Below are 15259 nucleotides of genomic sequence, written 5' to 3'. Positions count from 1 at the left end.
CGCAATTTTGGTCAATTAATTCACTTTTCTTTCTTTCTTTCTTTCAAAGTTTTAATAATAAGATTGCTTTTTTTTTTTTCGCAAATTGCGGCGTTCAGGCTGTGAATCTGTCAAAACCTTTTCTTATCAAAAGTTTGTTTGGTAAATGTTTTAGATGTTTCATCGGATGCTCTTTCAGAGTTGCAGATAATATATTAATAGGCCTACTTCCCTGTCCAAGCCAAACCTCTCGCTGGACGACGGGGGATATAACAGTGCAGGGCAGGAGGGTATATATATCATTATGACACCGGGACTACCAAGACGATCAATTGAAAATTGTCCAGCGCGCAAAAAAGCACGACCAGGTAAAAGGAACCTGTGGACGAAATTTCATGCAAATCCGTCCCTCAATTGATTAAATCTCTTGATATATAGATCTACCTAAATAAATTTATGAATGAATGCACCAGATCTCCAGATTAGATAAGAAATACTTTCTAGGCAAGTGTTTTAGAAAGTATATAGTTCTGTGCTTGTTTGGAGTGATTTCCCCTCTATAATAGTCTAGATCTATATTTATACACAATGTTTTCATTTTGCGGTATTTTACAAATTTGTTAGATTATGTAAGACAAAAATTGTACATTTAAGGATTGTTTTAGGCATCGATTGTAAACATTAATTGACACTATTGCGTAATTTCATTAAAATCTAGATCTTGTTCTATCTAGGTCCATATATTCAATTATATTGGGATAAATAGTTCTAGTCATTCTAATCTAGATCTAGATCACTAGAGTAGATCTGATCTAGAATTAGAATTATTTAGAATAGATTTATTATAATTTATATAATTATAATTATTAATTTATTTAAATTTATATAGATCTAATTGATTTATCATGATTTAAGTTTAAGTTATTTATATTAAAATTTAAGATTTAATAATTAAATCTAGATCTAGATTTAAAGTCTCAGTCTAGACTCTAGGTCTAGTACTAGTTAGTATGAATTATGATTTACGCGTAGCCGTAGGCCGTAGAGTAGAAGTCATCAGTAGCCTGAGACTGAGTTAGTAGTGAGTAGGACGTAGAATATTATTATTGAAGTATAGTATAGTATTTGAAGTTATTATTCTAATATTCTAATTCTAATCTTAGTGACTATTCCGAGTAGTCGTCTTAAATTTTAGATCTAAGTCCAAGAAGTACCCTAAGACGCCTAAGTCTCCTAAGTCTAAGTAAAGTAATCTAAGTTGGTCTACTCTAAGTCTAAGTAATAAGACTAATAAAAAAAAATATTCTAATCTTTTTTTTAAAGTAACGTCAACGTCTGTATAAGTATTATTAATTATATAAGATTATATTTATATATATAGTAAGTTACAAAGTAAGTTATAGATCTACTAGTTATATAGGTATAAGAATTAACTTTATTAAGATATAAATTATAATAAACATCTGATCTAGATTCTAGCATTTAATCTAGATTCTAGTTTCTAGAATAATTTAGTATTATTTAGAATTTAGATCTACTAAATATTAATAACTAATGACTATATTAATGAATAATGATCGAGAATTAAATAGAATCTAGATCTATAATTATTATAGTATAATAATTATAGATCTAAATTTATTCTAAATCTATATAATATTATTATAATTATTATTAGTAAGTAGTAAAGTTCCCCTTTCAGACCTTGTGGTCTATAGGGCAGATGATGTAAAGGTCATCTGTTTCTGTGGTCTACGGTTAACGAGGGTGTCATGTGGCCAGCACAACGACCAACCGCCTTTACTTTTCCCTAACTAATGTCAGGTACCCATTAGAGCTGGGTGGACTCAGAGGCGCCCGAAGATCCCGAAATTAAAAAACCCAGTCTTCACCAGGATTCGAACCCCGGTTCGGAAGTCAAGCGCTTTACCGCTAAGCCACCGCGCCTCGATTATTATTATTAGATCTATTCTATATAAATTCTATTATAAAATATATTATTTTTAAGTAATATAGTTCAATCAATTTTAATAAGACTTGTAAGTAGACTAGATCTAGTTACTAGTATAAGTAGTTCCAAAGGACTGTCAATGCCGCAGGTGAAAGTGGGGATAAGCACCCACTTTCCAAGAAATACTCCCATGGCTTGCGTCTCTAAATGCCTCTGACAGTCAAATCTAGCTCCTGGCCTTCACGTGTGATTTTCTAAAAAATCTGGCGGAACCTGTTCTTACAAACTGACAGGAGAAGGGATGAAAGGCGGAACACTGGCGCCTCAAAACCAGTTTAGCTTCGTGTTGATGGGGCATGTCAGCCTAAATAACGCAACCCATCTAGGAGAAGGAAAACTCTGACTCCAAACCTCCACTCTGTGGCGATACTCCCCCGTGTGGGTATCGGGGCTTGGAAATGACCAAGAGAAATAAATAACCCCACTGCCTTTCCACTTGCATTTAACTAAGTGAATAATAGTGGACCTTCCCCCCCCCTCTAGGTGCTTTTTGACGGAGGTCTGGATTGCACTACACCAGACGGAGGTCCTTGTCTCACTACATTGTAATACTAGATATAAATCCATCATGAAGTGTTTTTTTCTGGATCTGGTGAATGTGATATCGTGAAGGGGCCTGGATCCAGGATGTGATGATTCCACAGGGCATACCCAGGGCACAGTCCACTTTAAGCTTTCTACTGCAGAAAAGTTCCATTTTGGAGAGCTCTATGGATGGCGGAGAATGGACCATTGGCCAACCCCACCTTGTCCCATGGATATTTCGGTTACAGTCTTCAGACCTAGATGTTTCCTTTTATGTCAGTATTGGAGAAAATTGCCAAGACCGAAAACTCCCTTAAAATGCGGGGACTATATATTTATATATTTAAAAAAAGCCTGAGGAAACACCCAGCCTACACTAAATGCCAAGGAATTTAACGAAAAATTCATACGAGCTCAGACGTCGCCTCGTAAAAGGTCTGCGCATGGCAGTTTCTTCCAGGACTGCCTGTGATAAGTCAGCTACTGGAAATAAAAAACAGACTAGCAGCAAACACCTAAACCTTTTGCAACTCAACATCTTAGGCCTACAAAACAAGACAACAGAACTCCAACACATACTCAAGAAGCATGATATACACATAGCGCTATTGCAAGAAACACTACTGCCCAAGAAAAAAATAAACATCACAGGCTACACACAGTACAGATGCCTTTGCACCAAATGCCAGGGAATTATGACCCTCATAAGAAACGACACACAAGCCACAGTAAAACAAATACAGAACAATACAGACATCGACACGCAGGAAATACTTCTTTGGAGAGGAGGAACAAAGTACACCATCAAAAAACTACTATTGCCCACCATCATCAACAGCAGAAATAGACATACAACTACCACACTACACAAGGACAATAATAGCTGGCGACTTCAATGCACACACACCTTCCCTAGGCTTCCCACACTGCAACAAGCGTGGCAAAGAAGTAGAGGATGTAACAAATGCCTCCAACCTACACAACTATAGTCTCCAACATCTTACAGCAGCAAAAAAACACATCCCTCGAGGCCAAGTTAAGAAATACAAACCTTTTTGGACACCTGAATTAGATAAATTAGTAAAAGAAAGAAACATGGCCAGGAAGACTATAGAAAAAAACCCTACAAGAGAGAACAAGACAAGGTACAACAAATTGACAGGGCTTATAAGATACAAAATTAAAACAGAAAAAAAGAAAAAGTGGACCACAACATGCGAACAACTAGATCTAAACAAGGATGGTCCAAAGGCCTGGACCCTTCTGCACTGGCTAGCAGGAAAGAAAAAAATAACAAACCCCCAACCTATAAAAGGCACGACATAATAACAGAAAACCTTAAAAAGGCTGAAACCTTCGATAAATATTTTGCCAGCATTAACAAGTCAAAGCCAAGAAAACAACTGGACCAGGCCTTCAGTAATATCTTAAAGAAAGAAGAAAAAGCTCCAACAGTCAACTGTCAGATCTTTGACACTCCCTTCACTCTACATGAGCTCAATACTGCCCTAAAAAGCCTCAAGTCAAGAAAATCCCCTGGACCCGTTAAAATAACAAATGAAATGATTCGGGGACTAGGACCACAGGCCCAAAACTGTATATTTAACTTTATCAACCATACATGGAAAACTGGAGGCATACCACAGGAATGGAGAACTGCAAACATAATACCCATTTTAAAGAAAAATAAACCACCTGGAGACCCAAAAAGTTATAGACCAATATCTCTAACATCCAACATTGGCAAAATGGCAGAAAAAATGATCAATAACCGACTTTATTGGTGGCTAGAAAGTACTTGCTCACTCCACAATGCACAAGCTGGCTTCAGGAAAGCAAGTAGAACAGAAGACCACCTCTTTCGTTTTATCCAGGACACAGTAGAAGGGTTTCATGAAAACAAGCACACTACAGCAGTATTTATAGATTTGCAGCAAGCCTATGATAGAGTGTGGAGAAAAGGTCTATTTTTGAAGATGAAAAAAATGGGCATCCATGGAAAAATGTACAGCTGGATCAGGGCATTCTTAAAAAACAGAACCATCCAAACCCGATTCAAAGGTGCTATCTCTAGTAAAAAAAAGTTTGGAAGAAGGACTCAGCCCTTAGCTGCACTCTCTTTCCTAATCTTCATGAATGACCTCCCGGACCTCATTTCGGTCAATAAGGCACTTTATGCAGACGACCTTTTAATTTGGACTACAGAGAAATATCCAGTGCTGACTAGATCCAAACTAAATAGAGCCCTCACAACTATCTCCACATATTCAAAATTATGGAAAATCGAAATAAACAAAGAAAAGTCAGTTTATTCAATCTTTAGCCACAGCAACAAAACAGCAAAAAGAAACTACATCCTAAAAATAGACTCACAGCCAATAAATAAAGAAGAAAATCCAACATATCTTGGTGTAAAACTAGACCAAAGACTGTCTCTAAAACACTTTATGGCAGATTTAAAAGAAAAGCCATCACAAAGATTAAACATAATAAAACACCTAGCAGTAATCATTAGATACAATCTAAAACCAAGCCTTGTGGCTAATTAGTGGAGGTATGAGAACTACTCCCACAGCAGCCTGTGAAATAGACTCCAATATTGAACCTTTTAAGTTAAGGCGCAACAGAATAGCATTAGAAGCTATTGAGAGATACAGAAGGTTGGAGGACGATCATCCAAATAAATTACAAACACAGAGAAATAGGAAAAACAAAAAACATAACCAACACCCTGTACGGCAGTGCTGAACAACTGAAGAAAACAGCACACTTTTTTTCCTTGGCACAGTCTGCAAAAGAGCTCACAGCTCAGCAGCAATAAAGCTGTCTAGAAGAAGAAGAAGTAGAATATATATATAAGTATAATTCAACTCATTCAATTCATTATAATTCGTCGTAATAGATACTAGAATAAGCTGGGGAGTGTTAAACTTAATATCAAGGAAAAAAAAAAGGAAAGTGTCCATTAGATTATAAGTAAGAAAAAAATTGGTGTAACAGACCAGAAATGCTATAGATACTATTTACATTGATGGTGAACATTGCCTAATACCTCAGAGATATCTAAAAAGATAGCTACTATTTCCTCATAAGTATCTAAAACTTTTGAAAAATTATCACTTAGAGTTAGACCTAAATGTCCTAAACCCATGTTGGTATGGAGTAAGGACATTATGTTTGATCAAACTGTTATTGATATTATTACTACATGTTACTAACACTGAGAAATACAAGTCATCATTCAAACTAACTTTGTTTTTGTTCCCTTGGCATTTAAATTAGTGAATAAATGCTAACCATTAAAGAAGATTACACACTAGGCTAGATTGATGATATTGATGGTGATGACTTTTGATAAGGATTTATCAGCAGTGGCTGAGCTATGCAATATAAGATACGTTGGATGTCCTCAAGGATTTGCCATCATTTGCTATGTTTGTTCTGCAATATCATTAATGTCATCTTTAAATTTTGTTATTGGCAGTAGTGACATCTTTCATATTCAAATCTAATCACAGTATTTTTTTTCTTTGACTTACTTATATTACGGATACAAAACAAGTTTGTTTTTTTTTTCTCTCTAGTCATTTCAAGATAAAAGAGTTTGTTGGTATACCAAAGACCTAATTAAAAAAAAAAGAGACAAGAATAAATTTAAAATTCATTTTCATAGTAGTGAGTGACTAGGTCAAAGATCACAAAACTATAATTGTAACAACTAAATTGAGTTTGATCCTCGAAAAAACAAAATGACGGACAGAATAATTGCCCTTATTGATATGGATTGCTTTTATGTGCAAGTGGAACAAAGATTCAATCCAAGTCTGAAAGGGAAGCCATGTGCAGTTGTCCAGTACAATGCATGGAAAGGAGGAGGGTATGTACTGAAGCTAACAATGTTTCTTTTTTTTTTACATCTTTAGTCTCAATCAAATCAGTTGTATACTTTTAATGAATTTCAATATTTAAAGGTCTGAAAGGGAACTTACTACCAAAACATTATAATATTTGAAGAAACTTAGATTGTCTCACATTTAGTTGAGGGAAAAAAGAATGACCCTTTTCATGTTTACCTCAAGTTGAGATCTTATGACTGGGGGGGGTAAAAGCTTATTCACTGTAACTTTTAATGTCATTGTTTACAGTATAATAGCTGTAGGCTATGAAGCTCGTGCATTTGGAGTAACAAGACCCATGCGTGGTGATGATGCTAAAGCCAAATGTCCAGAGATACAGTTAATAAAAGTTCCAGAAGCTAGAGGCAAGGCTGATCTCACAAGGTTTGCATAACATACACACTCAAAGCTTGTTTGCTTGATTTACTATATTAGGAATGTTCAGGCTCTGAGATTATATTTTTTTAGAACATATACATATACAAGCTTCATAACATTGTTTTGTAAACAATCTGTCATGATCTCGCATTGGGGGAGGGGGGGGGGGGTTCACAATAATTTTTGGTTGCTCTATCCAGAAATGTTATTAAAACATTATAAGATATTATTATGTGCAATGCACAATTGTAAGGCAAATTTCCTCATGGGTAATAAAGATTATTATTATGATTAAGTTGTAGGTCAATTATAAAATATATATAAGGTTGCAAATTTAGTTTTAATGCTTTAATTATAAAACAGCATATATAATTAAAAAACTATTTTAATTTTTATATAAACAATGACTTCTAATATAAAAGCAGTACTACCTGTACTAGAGTTAGTATAATGGTTAGTGAGAAAAAAAGGTTTCAGCACAAACACTTCAAAGTCTACTAATGCATCTGTTGTATTAAAGTAAAGGAAGACAATTTTTGCATTTATAATTCCATAAATTTCTCAATAAAAAAAGTTTTTCTCTGTTCAATTTTGTTTAATCAGGTATCGAGAGGCTGGAGCTGAAGTGATTTCAGTCTTCAGTAAATATTGTTCAAGTGTTGAGCGTGCAAGCATTGATGAAGCTTATCTGGATGTCACTTCTGAGGTTGCACAAAGAATCAATGCATTGAAGGGGAGTCCAATCAATGAGCTTCAGATACCAAACACATACGTTGAAGGCTATAATGGCCCAGAAGGTAAATTATGGGATGAAACAAGAAAAAGGCAGTTTAAAATATAAAGTAAATAAAACAAACATGCTTTTTGGTACTAGAAAGCTCAACTTCTTATAGGACTGGAAAACATTACAATTCTAACACTTTGTACTCAAGTGATTGAAATCATTTTTTGTAACAAATTACACTGTTAAGAACTAAAAAACAACATATGTAACAAAATATGCAACTTAAAGATATACAGAGAGACAGCAAAGCTCATTGAAGCTTCGTTTGAATCTACATGTAATCTTCCTATCACTTAGCTAACCTGCACTTGTAATCTTCCTATCACTTAGCTAACCTGCACTTGTAATCTTCCTATCACTTAGCTAACCTGCACTTGTAATCTTCCTATCACTTAGCTAACCTGCACTTGTAATCTTCCTATCACTTAGCTAACCTGCACTTGTAATCTTCCTATCACTTAGCTAACCTGCACTTGTAATCTTCCTATCACTTAGCTAACCTGCACATGTAATCTTCCTATCACTTAGCTAACCTGCACTTGTAATCTTCCTATCACTTAGCTAACCTGCACTTGTAATCTTCCTATCACTTAGCTAACCTGCACTTGTAATCTTCCTATCACTTAGCTAACCTGCACTTGTAATCTTCCTATCACTTAGCTAACCTGCACTTGTAATCTTCCTATCACTTAGCTAACCTGCACATGTAATCTTCCTATCACTTAGCTAACCTGCACTTGTAATCTTCCTATCACTTAGCTAACCTGCACTTGTAATCTTCCTATCACTTAGCTAACCTTCACTTGTTATATCACTTAGCCAATGCACTTAAATCATTTAAAAAGTTTTTCTAGTTTCATCATTTAATGGGAAAATTAGCTAATAATTCTTTCCCCAAAGATATACATTAAGTGTCGAATTTCATGGAAAAACATTAGAGTAATTTTTAAGAACAGCCTTCATTTAGGCTTCTGTTTTCTGCTTAATCTTGTTGATCAATTTTTTTGTTTTATATTTTCATGTTTTAGAAGTCTTGCTAGGAATCAAACATGTCTTTGCTCATAGCTTAACTAAACGTCTTTCTGTTCTACCTTTTATTTTATTTAAAAAAGGTAATAAAAATGATGTTATACCCATATACATATTTGTTATTTTTAAGGAACAAAAGAATGGCTTCAAAAGATCTACAAGGAAAATGAGTGTTCTGAGTGTGAAGTCAGGTTGGCAGTGGCAGCAAGTCTTGTAGAAGAAATGAGAGCTGCCGTATTCAAAGAAACTGGTTTCACATGTTCAGCTGGCATATCTCACAACAAGGTTAGAACTGTAACACATTGTAAAACTAAAGTGAATTTCAGAACATTCCCGTGATGTCCATGGGGCAGATGATTAAATCTTCTCTATCTGTATGGCTGATGGTTGATGAGGGTATCATGTGGCCAGTACACAGACCAACCTTTTATTTTCCCCAACTAATGTTAGGTACCCATTAGAGTTTGGTGGACTAAAATACCTGTGTCCACAGGGACTGAACTTGGGAGTCCTCTGTTTGGAAACCGAGCGCTCTACCATTCAGTCACTATAAGTCACTATAATCTTTAACACAGTGTTTCCCAAACTGTGTTCTGCGGAACCTATTGTTCAGCGAGCCCTGGCTTGGTATTCCATGAACTACTGAAATATAAAACTAGTAGGCCACCACCGTTCACATGAATTAATCTCACTAAAAAATAAGTAAAGTGTTCTGCTCAGGATGTGTGAATTATTCTGTTAAAGAACAAAGTTTGGGAAACACTGCTTTAACACATTTGTAAGATGTTTTATAAGTAAAGCATAGACCACACATTCAGATGCTTTAGAAGTTTATTTGAGTGATTTCATTTCTATTTTCTCATTTCTTGCTGCATCCCATTCGCTTTATCATTAGGTGACTTCGGGAGTTATCTTTAAGTCTTTTGCTTAGGGCACTTAGGTTAGTGTAATTAAATCTCGATAAATAAATTATCACATCTGAGGCTGATTTTTTTAAATGGGAGTCATCTTTTTTTTTTTTTTTTTTATAGATTTTTTAGAGAAATGGATCTACTCTTGTTGAAACTGTTTCTTCACAATACTTTTTAATTTGATCTCTTATAGTGTTTAGAATTTAAATATATTGTAGCCAAAGCCAGAATCTAGACTAGATCTAGTACACTTACATAAGGCTAGGATGAGTTTAACCAAAACCCCTTAAATATGGACATTGCCTTTCTGCACTTTGTTTTGCTTAACAAGTGCCCAGCAATATTTCTTGAAAAGAACCATAATTAAAAAATGTAAAAACAAAATGTATACAAGTCTGTCTAACCTAAAAGACAAGTTATAAATTTAATGACCGTTCCACTTAATTTAAATTTTTGGTTTACTTTTATTGCTCTAACATTATTTTCTTTTTTCTTCAGATGCTTTCCAAGTTGTCATGTGGTAGGAATAAACCAAATAAACAGACAGTGCTGCCTCACTCTGCAGTGCCAACTCTGTTTTCAGTTTTACCCTTACAAAAAATGTAAGAAATTTGTTTTACTCCCATTAAGTAGTTTATTGTTTTGTTGTTTAGCAAAAACTTTTACTTTTTTTTTTTGGTTTGGGGGGGGGGGGGGGGGGCTGCTTCACATGTTGCTTTGAAAGTTAAATAGAATTTTCTATGTTTATTTTTGTTTTCATTTCAAATTATAGCCGTCATTTGGGTGGAAAACTTGGTGCGTCTTTGTTAGAAATGGGTTTGAAGACCATGTCTGATTTATTACCATTTACAGAAGATGAACTACACAAAAAGTTTGGAGCTAAAACAGGGTGAGTTCAAAGTTTAAAATATAATAGTTCAATAAAAAAGTCTTAAATAAACTTTAAAATGAAATGTAAAAAAAAATTATCTTCTTCCAGGACATGGCTGTACAATGCCTGCCGTGGTTTCAACTTTGAACCTGTATCTATTAGAGAGTTGCCAAAGTCTATAGGTTGTTCCAAACAGTTTGGTGGGCAACAGGCATTAGATACACCAGACAAGGTTGGTACATCGTTCAATGTATTTCTTCTAGTAAATGTGTGGCATCAACTGCTTGAACTGAGTTGTGTTTGATGAGTGCTAAAAGTCAGCACAGAAACCTTCAGCCAGATAGCCCCTTCCCCCACTTGTCCACAAAAAAACATTGGACCATAGAGCACTGAGCATACTCTTGAAGTCAGTTTTAACAATTATCAGATTATTTTTAAGTTGACAAAACTTGTATTCTTTCCCTTTTCTTTAATAGTTTTTTTTCCATTCAACTTTTTAGTTAACGAATGATATTCATTCAAAGTCAAACATCTTGTGTGCTTTAATTAGACTTTTTTTCTCTAAAGATTCATAAAAAGTGCTTTATTTTGTTAGTTCCCAAAATCAGCTATCAACATGTTGGAAGTTGAAGCTTTATATTTAAACTTCACTAAAAAAAAAATCTCATTCAACTTTGTATTTGATCAGATAAAGTTTTGGTTGTCAGAGTTGGCGCAGGAAGTTTGTGAGCGACTGATTCGAGATAAAGAAAATGTAAGTACATTTGATCTTCCATATTATTTTTTTTAATTAACCCATGTTACAGAATATTGGCCATTGTAGAAATAATGTTTTAATTTAATGCTTTAAGACATTTCTTTTAAACTTAAAAACTGCACATGTAAACATTTTTTACTTTTTTTCTTCACTTCCTAATCTTGTTGTTGACGTTTGTGTTTGTGTAGGATTGTAGCTCCAGACAGCTTGTCCAACTTACCCTTGTAGAAACATTTAAAAATAGAAGTGACATTATGAGAAAATAAATGATTAAAAATTCATTTTAAAATTATTGCTTTCACTGTACAATAAACTCACATGGTTCCATCTCCATTACTTGTGAAAATGAAGGTAGGATTTAGAATAATTTAGATGGTTACAAAAATGAAGAATAGTAAGACCTGACAATCCAAAAGAATTCACTCTATAGTAATTGCAAATATTTGAAAATTTTTATGCATATTTTGTAACATAAATTTACAAAATCTTGTTTTTTTAACTTTTTGAAATGGAATAAATAGTTTCAAAATTGATTTTATCATCTTGGATCACAAAACTGTCAGGAAAATATCTCATTGTGTTGATAGTTGTTTTGTTGTTGTTGTTTTTTTCAATTAAATTTAAAGCTAATCAAAATAAAATGATTAGGTTTAAAATTATGCAATTTTACATTAGGCTAAATCTGAATTGTTTGCAATTCAATGCACTGAATAAGAACACTCTAAGAAAACCTTTTTTGTTTATAAGTTATAGGGCATGCCTTCCTTGCTTGCTGTCTTGGTCTGTGACGCTATATACAATTGAAATGAAAGTCTACATAATAAATCAAGTAAAAGCCAAAGGGAATCATTATTTTATATTATTTTGTCTCCAACGTCTCCAGCATTGTCATTCCATCATCACTGTTTTTCTGAACTCAAAATAAACATATTGTCCCACAAGACTTTATGAAACATGGACAGAAATTTTACAAGATTTTTTATTGAGAAATTTGTATTCCCTCATTAGAAAGCAAAATTATTTTCTTAATTAATAAATATTTTTTTTTGTAGAACAAGAGAGTTGCCAAATGTTTGACAGTGATAGTTGGTTTTAATTCTTCCCACAATTCATCTTCCCGTGCTTGTGCTTTGGTGAAATATGAAGCTGAGAAGATTGCATCAGATGCATTTGCTATGGCCAAGCAATTTAGGACAAGCCCTGCTCATACTCAGCAATGGTGAGTAGGAAGTTACAACTCTGACTAAACTGGTTGAAACTTTTGAACACATTTCTGGATGCACATCAAGTGAAACTAAATAAGGATAATTCAGAGAATCAATGTTTGTACCATTTTCCTCGCATATACAGCTCTGTTACTTTGAGATCAGATGTGTACTACGTAAAATACTGTACTCTTCCTTAATCTTTGGTATTGAAGTCTGCAACAAAATATATACAGGTGGGGCTTAGCTCACCCACCTGTCAGTCTTAAAGTGTTTTAAGCTTGGCATTCTCTCTTGAAGACATTTCATTTTTAACAATCTATTTGGAAATTAAATGAAAACCCTTGATTACTATTTTTAGGAATTGGGGGGGGGGATAATTTAATGCTTACAGAGGCTGCAAACTGACAAGAAATAAAGGCAATGATGGTATTTGATTGTCTTTACCATGGTATACAATCAAGTAAAGAAAAGATGTAGGGCCCTGTGCCTCACCTTTGTTGTAACTTTGGTTATTTTAAGTTTTGTTTCGCATATGCATCATATTGTTGTGTCTGGTATTAAGGTGACATGGAGACATGAGTTTAACTTTGGAAATATTAATTGTTAATCCATTTGCATACAGATCTAATTACTGACTAAAATGCACAACACGCTTGATGTGATATGTCTTTCATAATGTCCAAACCATGGCACAAAGTTGTAACTTTATATTTGTTCTTTGAATGAAATAAAACTAGTATGTGTGTGTGTGCATATTTATATATACAAATATTTATTTTGAAATGTGCATCTTAATCTCTCATATTTTAATTTAAGTTCAGCATTCTTGAACCATTAAATCTATGAAAATGTTGTAAGTAATTAATTCAAATTGTAAAACTCACAACTTTTTGCTTCAAATTCCAACAGGTCACCACCATTCACTTACTTGGGCCTATCAGCAAGCAGATTTTCAGCAGTCGCTGGAGATCACCAGAATATTGCCAGCCTGTTCGCTGCCTCTGAGTCCACCACTCAACACAAACCTGTACCATCTGCGACATTCTCTGATGAAGACTATGATCCCACAACATCACAGGTCAAAGATTCATCCCCAGGAATGTCAGGTGTTAAAATAAATAAAACAGATAAAACCAAACAATCCAGCAACTCTTCAAGCAAGAGCACTAAGAACATTCAGAGTTTCTTCAGTCAAAAGTCTAAACAGTTTCAGGAACCGACAGAGACTGAAGGTCACAGTTCATCAACCAAAGCACAAACTAATCAGGAGAATACTGCAGTTTCAAGTGTAAAAAATTCTCAAGCTCATAGTTCAGTGACTAGTGTCAAAAGTGTGGATGAGAAAAGTGATGTGACTAGTCTAAAGAATGTTCCTAGTCACAGTACACCGCCTAGTAAGGAAAATGCTAAAGATCCACCTGTGCTAAGTAGTCAGTCGCCAAAAGGATTCTTTGCTCGCAAATTAAGAGCTATTAAAAATGGGAAAGGCAGTGTCCCTCAAACCTTACCTGGCAGTGTCCCTGAAACCTTACCTGGCAGTGTCCCTCAGATCTTACCTGAAAGAAACAAAGAATCTTCCACCGAGTCAGAGAAAGAGCTAACAGCTAGTGAAGTAATGATGGAACAAGCTACAGACAGAGTCTCTGCACATTCCCCATCAGATATAAGCAATGGTCACTCTGAACAAGGCTCTTCGGCTCATAAACCTACAAGCACTGCCAATGCAGATAACAGTGAAGATTACATGACCTGTGACAAATGTGGCCAGGTTGTCTCAATGTGGGATATGCCAGAACACACAGACTATCATTTCGCTCTGGATCTCCAAAAGGAGTCCAGGCAGCAATCGTCTACTAAAACTGTATCCCATGGATCCACAACAAAAAGGAAATTCAAAAGTCCCTCCAAGAAAGCCAAGGGAGGAAAAAAGAAAAAGGAAGTTGTAGACAAAAGTATCCAACCCTTGACCATGTTCTTTTCTCAAATCATCAATTGACTATTTTTGAGAGCTTACAATTAATTTATTTATCTTCTGAGAAATGCAATTTTATTTATCAAATTTTTTCTAAAACTTAAGAATCATACTAAAAAGAAATATTTTAAATTGACCATTGTCACAGGATTTCTTAAATCATTAAGAAACTTTGGTTTTAAAGTCTTACAAATACTTTATACTTGTACATCTCATTTTAATATACATTTGTTTGTAATTGAGATTATGTTGCACAAGTTTGGACAAAGAAGTTATCCTTGTGAAATTCTTGACTATTAAAAATTAATGTAAATGTAAGCAGATGAGACAATCTTTTAAAAGTTAATTTGCTGGATAAAACTCTGACATCATTGTGACAATGGCAAAGTTTTATTTATGGGCATCATTTTAACCTACCCCCTAGTTTCTACTTTAAAATTGCATGACAAGTGATTGGAGATAGAGACAGTTTATTTTTTATTAGGGATGAAAGTTACATGAAAGGCATAAAGATTTATTTCAATAACCCACAACCTATATAACTGCTTAAAGTTTTGTTTCTATATTTTTGATATGTGATATTTTACATGTAACAAACGTTTCAATAAATTGTTTATACAAATAAAATATTTCCACGTGATTTAGATGATCATTTCTTCTGTATGTTTAAGTTCAGCTGACTAAATGTTTTTGTTTGTTTGATTTTACATTTTGTTGATCATTTTTTTTTATTCCATTCAAACTTTCAATGATAAAAAAAAAGGTGAAACTATTAAATTGAAACACTCTATTAACTATGATGAAACGTTTGGAAATAAATATTACAATTGATATATTTGAATGGGGAGTGGTAACTTATTTAACTTCCAAACTGGGGGTTCTCTAGGTTTAGTCCTGGAAAAAATTCAAAACTGGATCAAAAAGGCGATTGGGCGCCA

The 15259-nt window shown here is 34.2% G+C and overlaps 1 protein-coding gene across 2 annotated transcripts; it reads left to right on the top strand.

Annotated features, from left to right (window-relative positions):
- Positions 1-540: 540 nt before the first annotated feature.
- Positions 541-14965, top strand: LOC106057958 (DNA polymerase eta-like). Of its 2 annotated transcripts, none has more exons than XM_056024961.1 (11): positions 541-583; positions 6100-6392; positions 6661-6795; positions 7393-7586; positions 8733-8887; positions 10012-10115; positions 10286-10402; positions 10493-10616; positions 11073-11138; positions 12194-12360; positions 13259-14965. In XM_056024961.1, the coding sequence occupies exons 2-11, from the start codon at positions 6265-6267 to the stop codon at positions 14343-14345; spliced, it is 2277 nt and encodes a 758-aa protein (XP_055880936.1). In that variant the 5' UTR covers positions 541-583; positions 6100-6264; the 3' UTR covers positions 14346-14965. The 2 variants fall into 2 exon arrangements, with proteins under 2 accessions (XP_055880936.1, XP_013070780.2); XM_013215326.2 differs by having other exon boundaries at positions 546-608.
- The last annotated feature ends 294 nt before the right edge of the window (positions 14966-15259 follow it).

This window comes from Biomphalaria glabrata, chromosome 3 (genome assembly GCF_947242115.1).
Source record: "Biomphalaria glabrata chromosome 3, xgBioGlab47.1, whole genome shotgun sequence".
Taxonomy (NCBI): Eukaryota; Metazoa; Mollusca; class Gastropoda; family Planorbidae; genus Biomphalaria; species Biomphalaria glabrata.
This window is presented reverse-complemented; position numbering and strand designations above follow the sequence as displayed.

Coding starts and splice junctions, on each gene's coding strand:
- LOC106057958 (XM_056024961.1), top strand. CDS start 6,265: ATGACGGACAGAATAATTGCCCTTATTGATATGGATTGCTTTTATGTG. Junction 10,403..10,492: donor AAGTTTGGAGCTAAAACAGG/GTGAGTTCAAAG, acceptor ATCTTCTTCCAG/GACATGGCTGTACAATGCCT. Junction 12,361..13,258: donor CCTGCTCATACTCAGCAATG/GTGAGTAGGAAG, acceptor AAATTCCAACAG/GTCACCACCATTCACTTACT.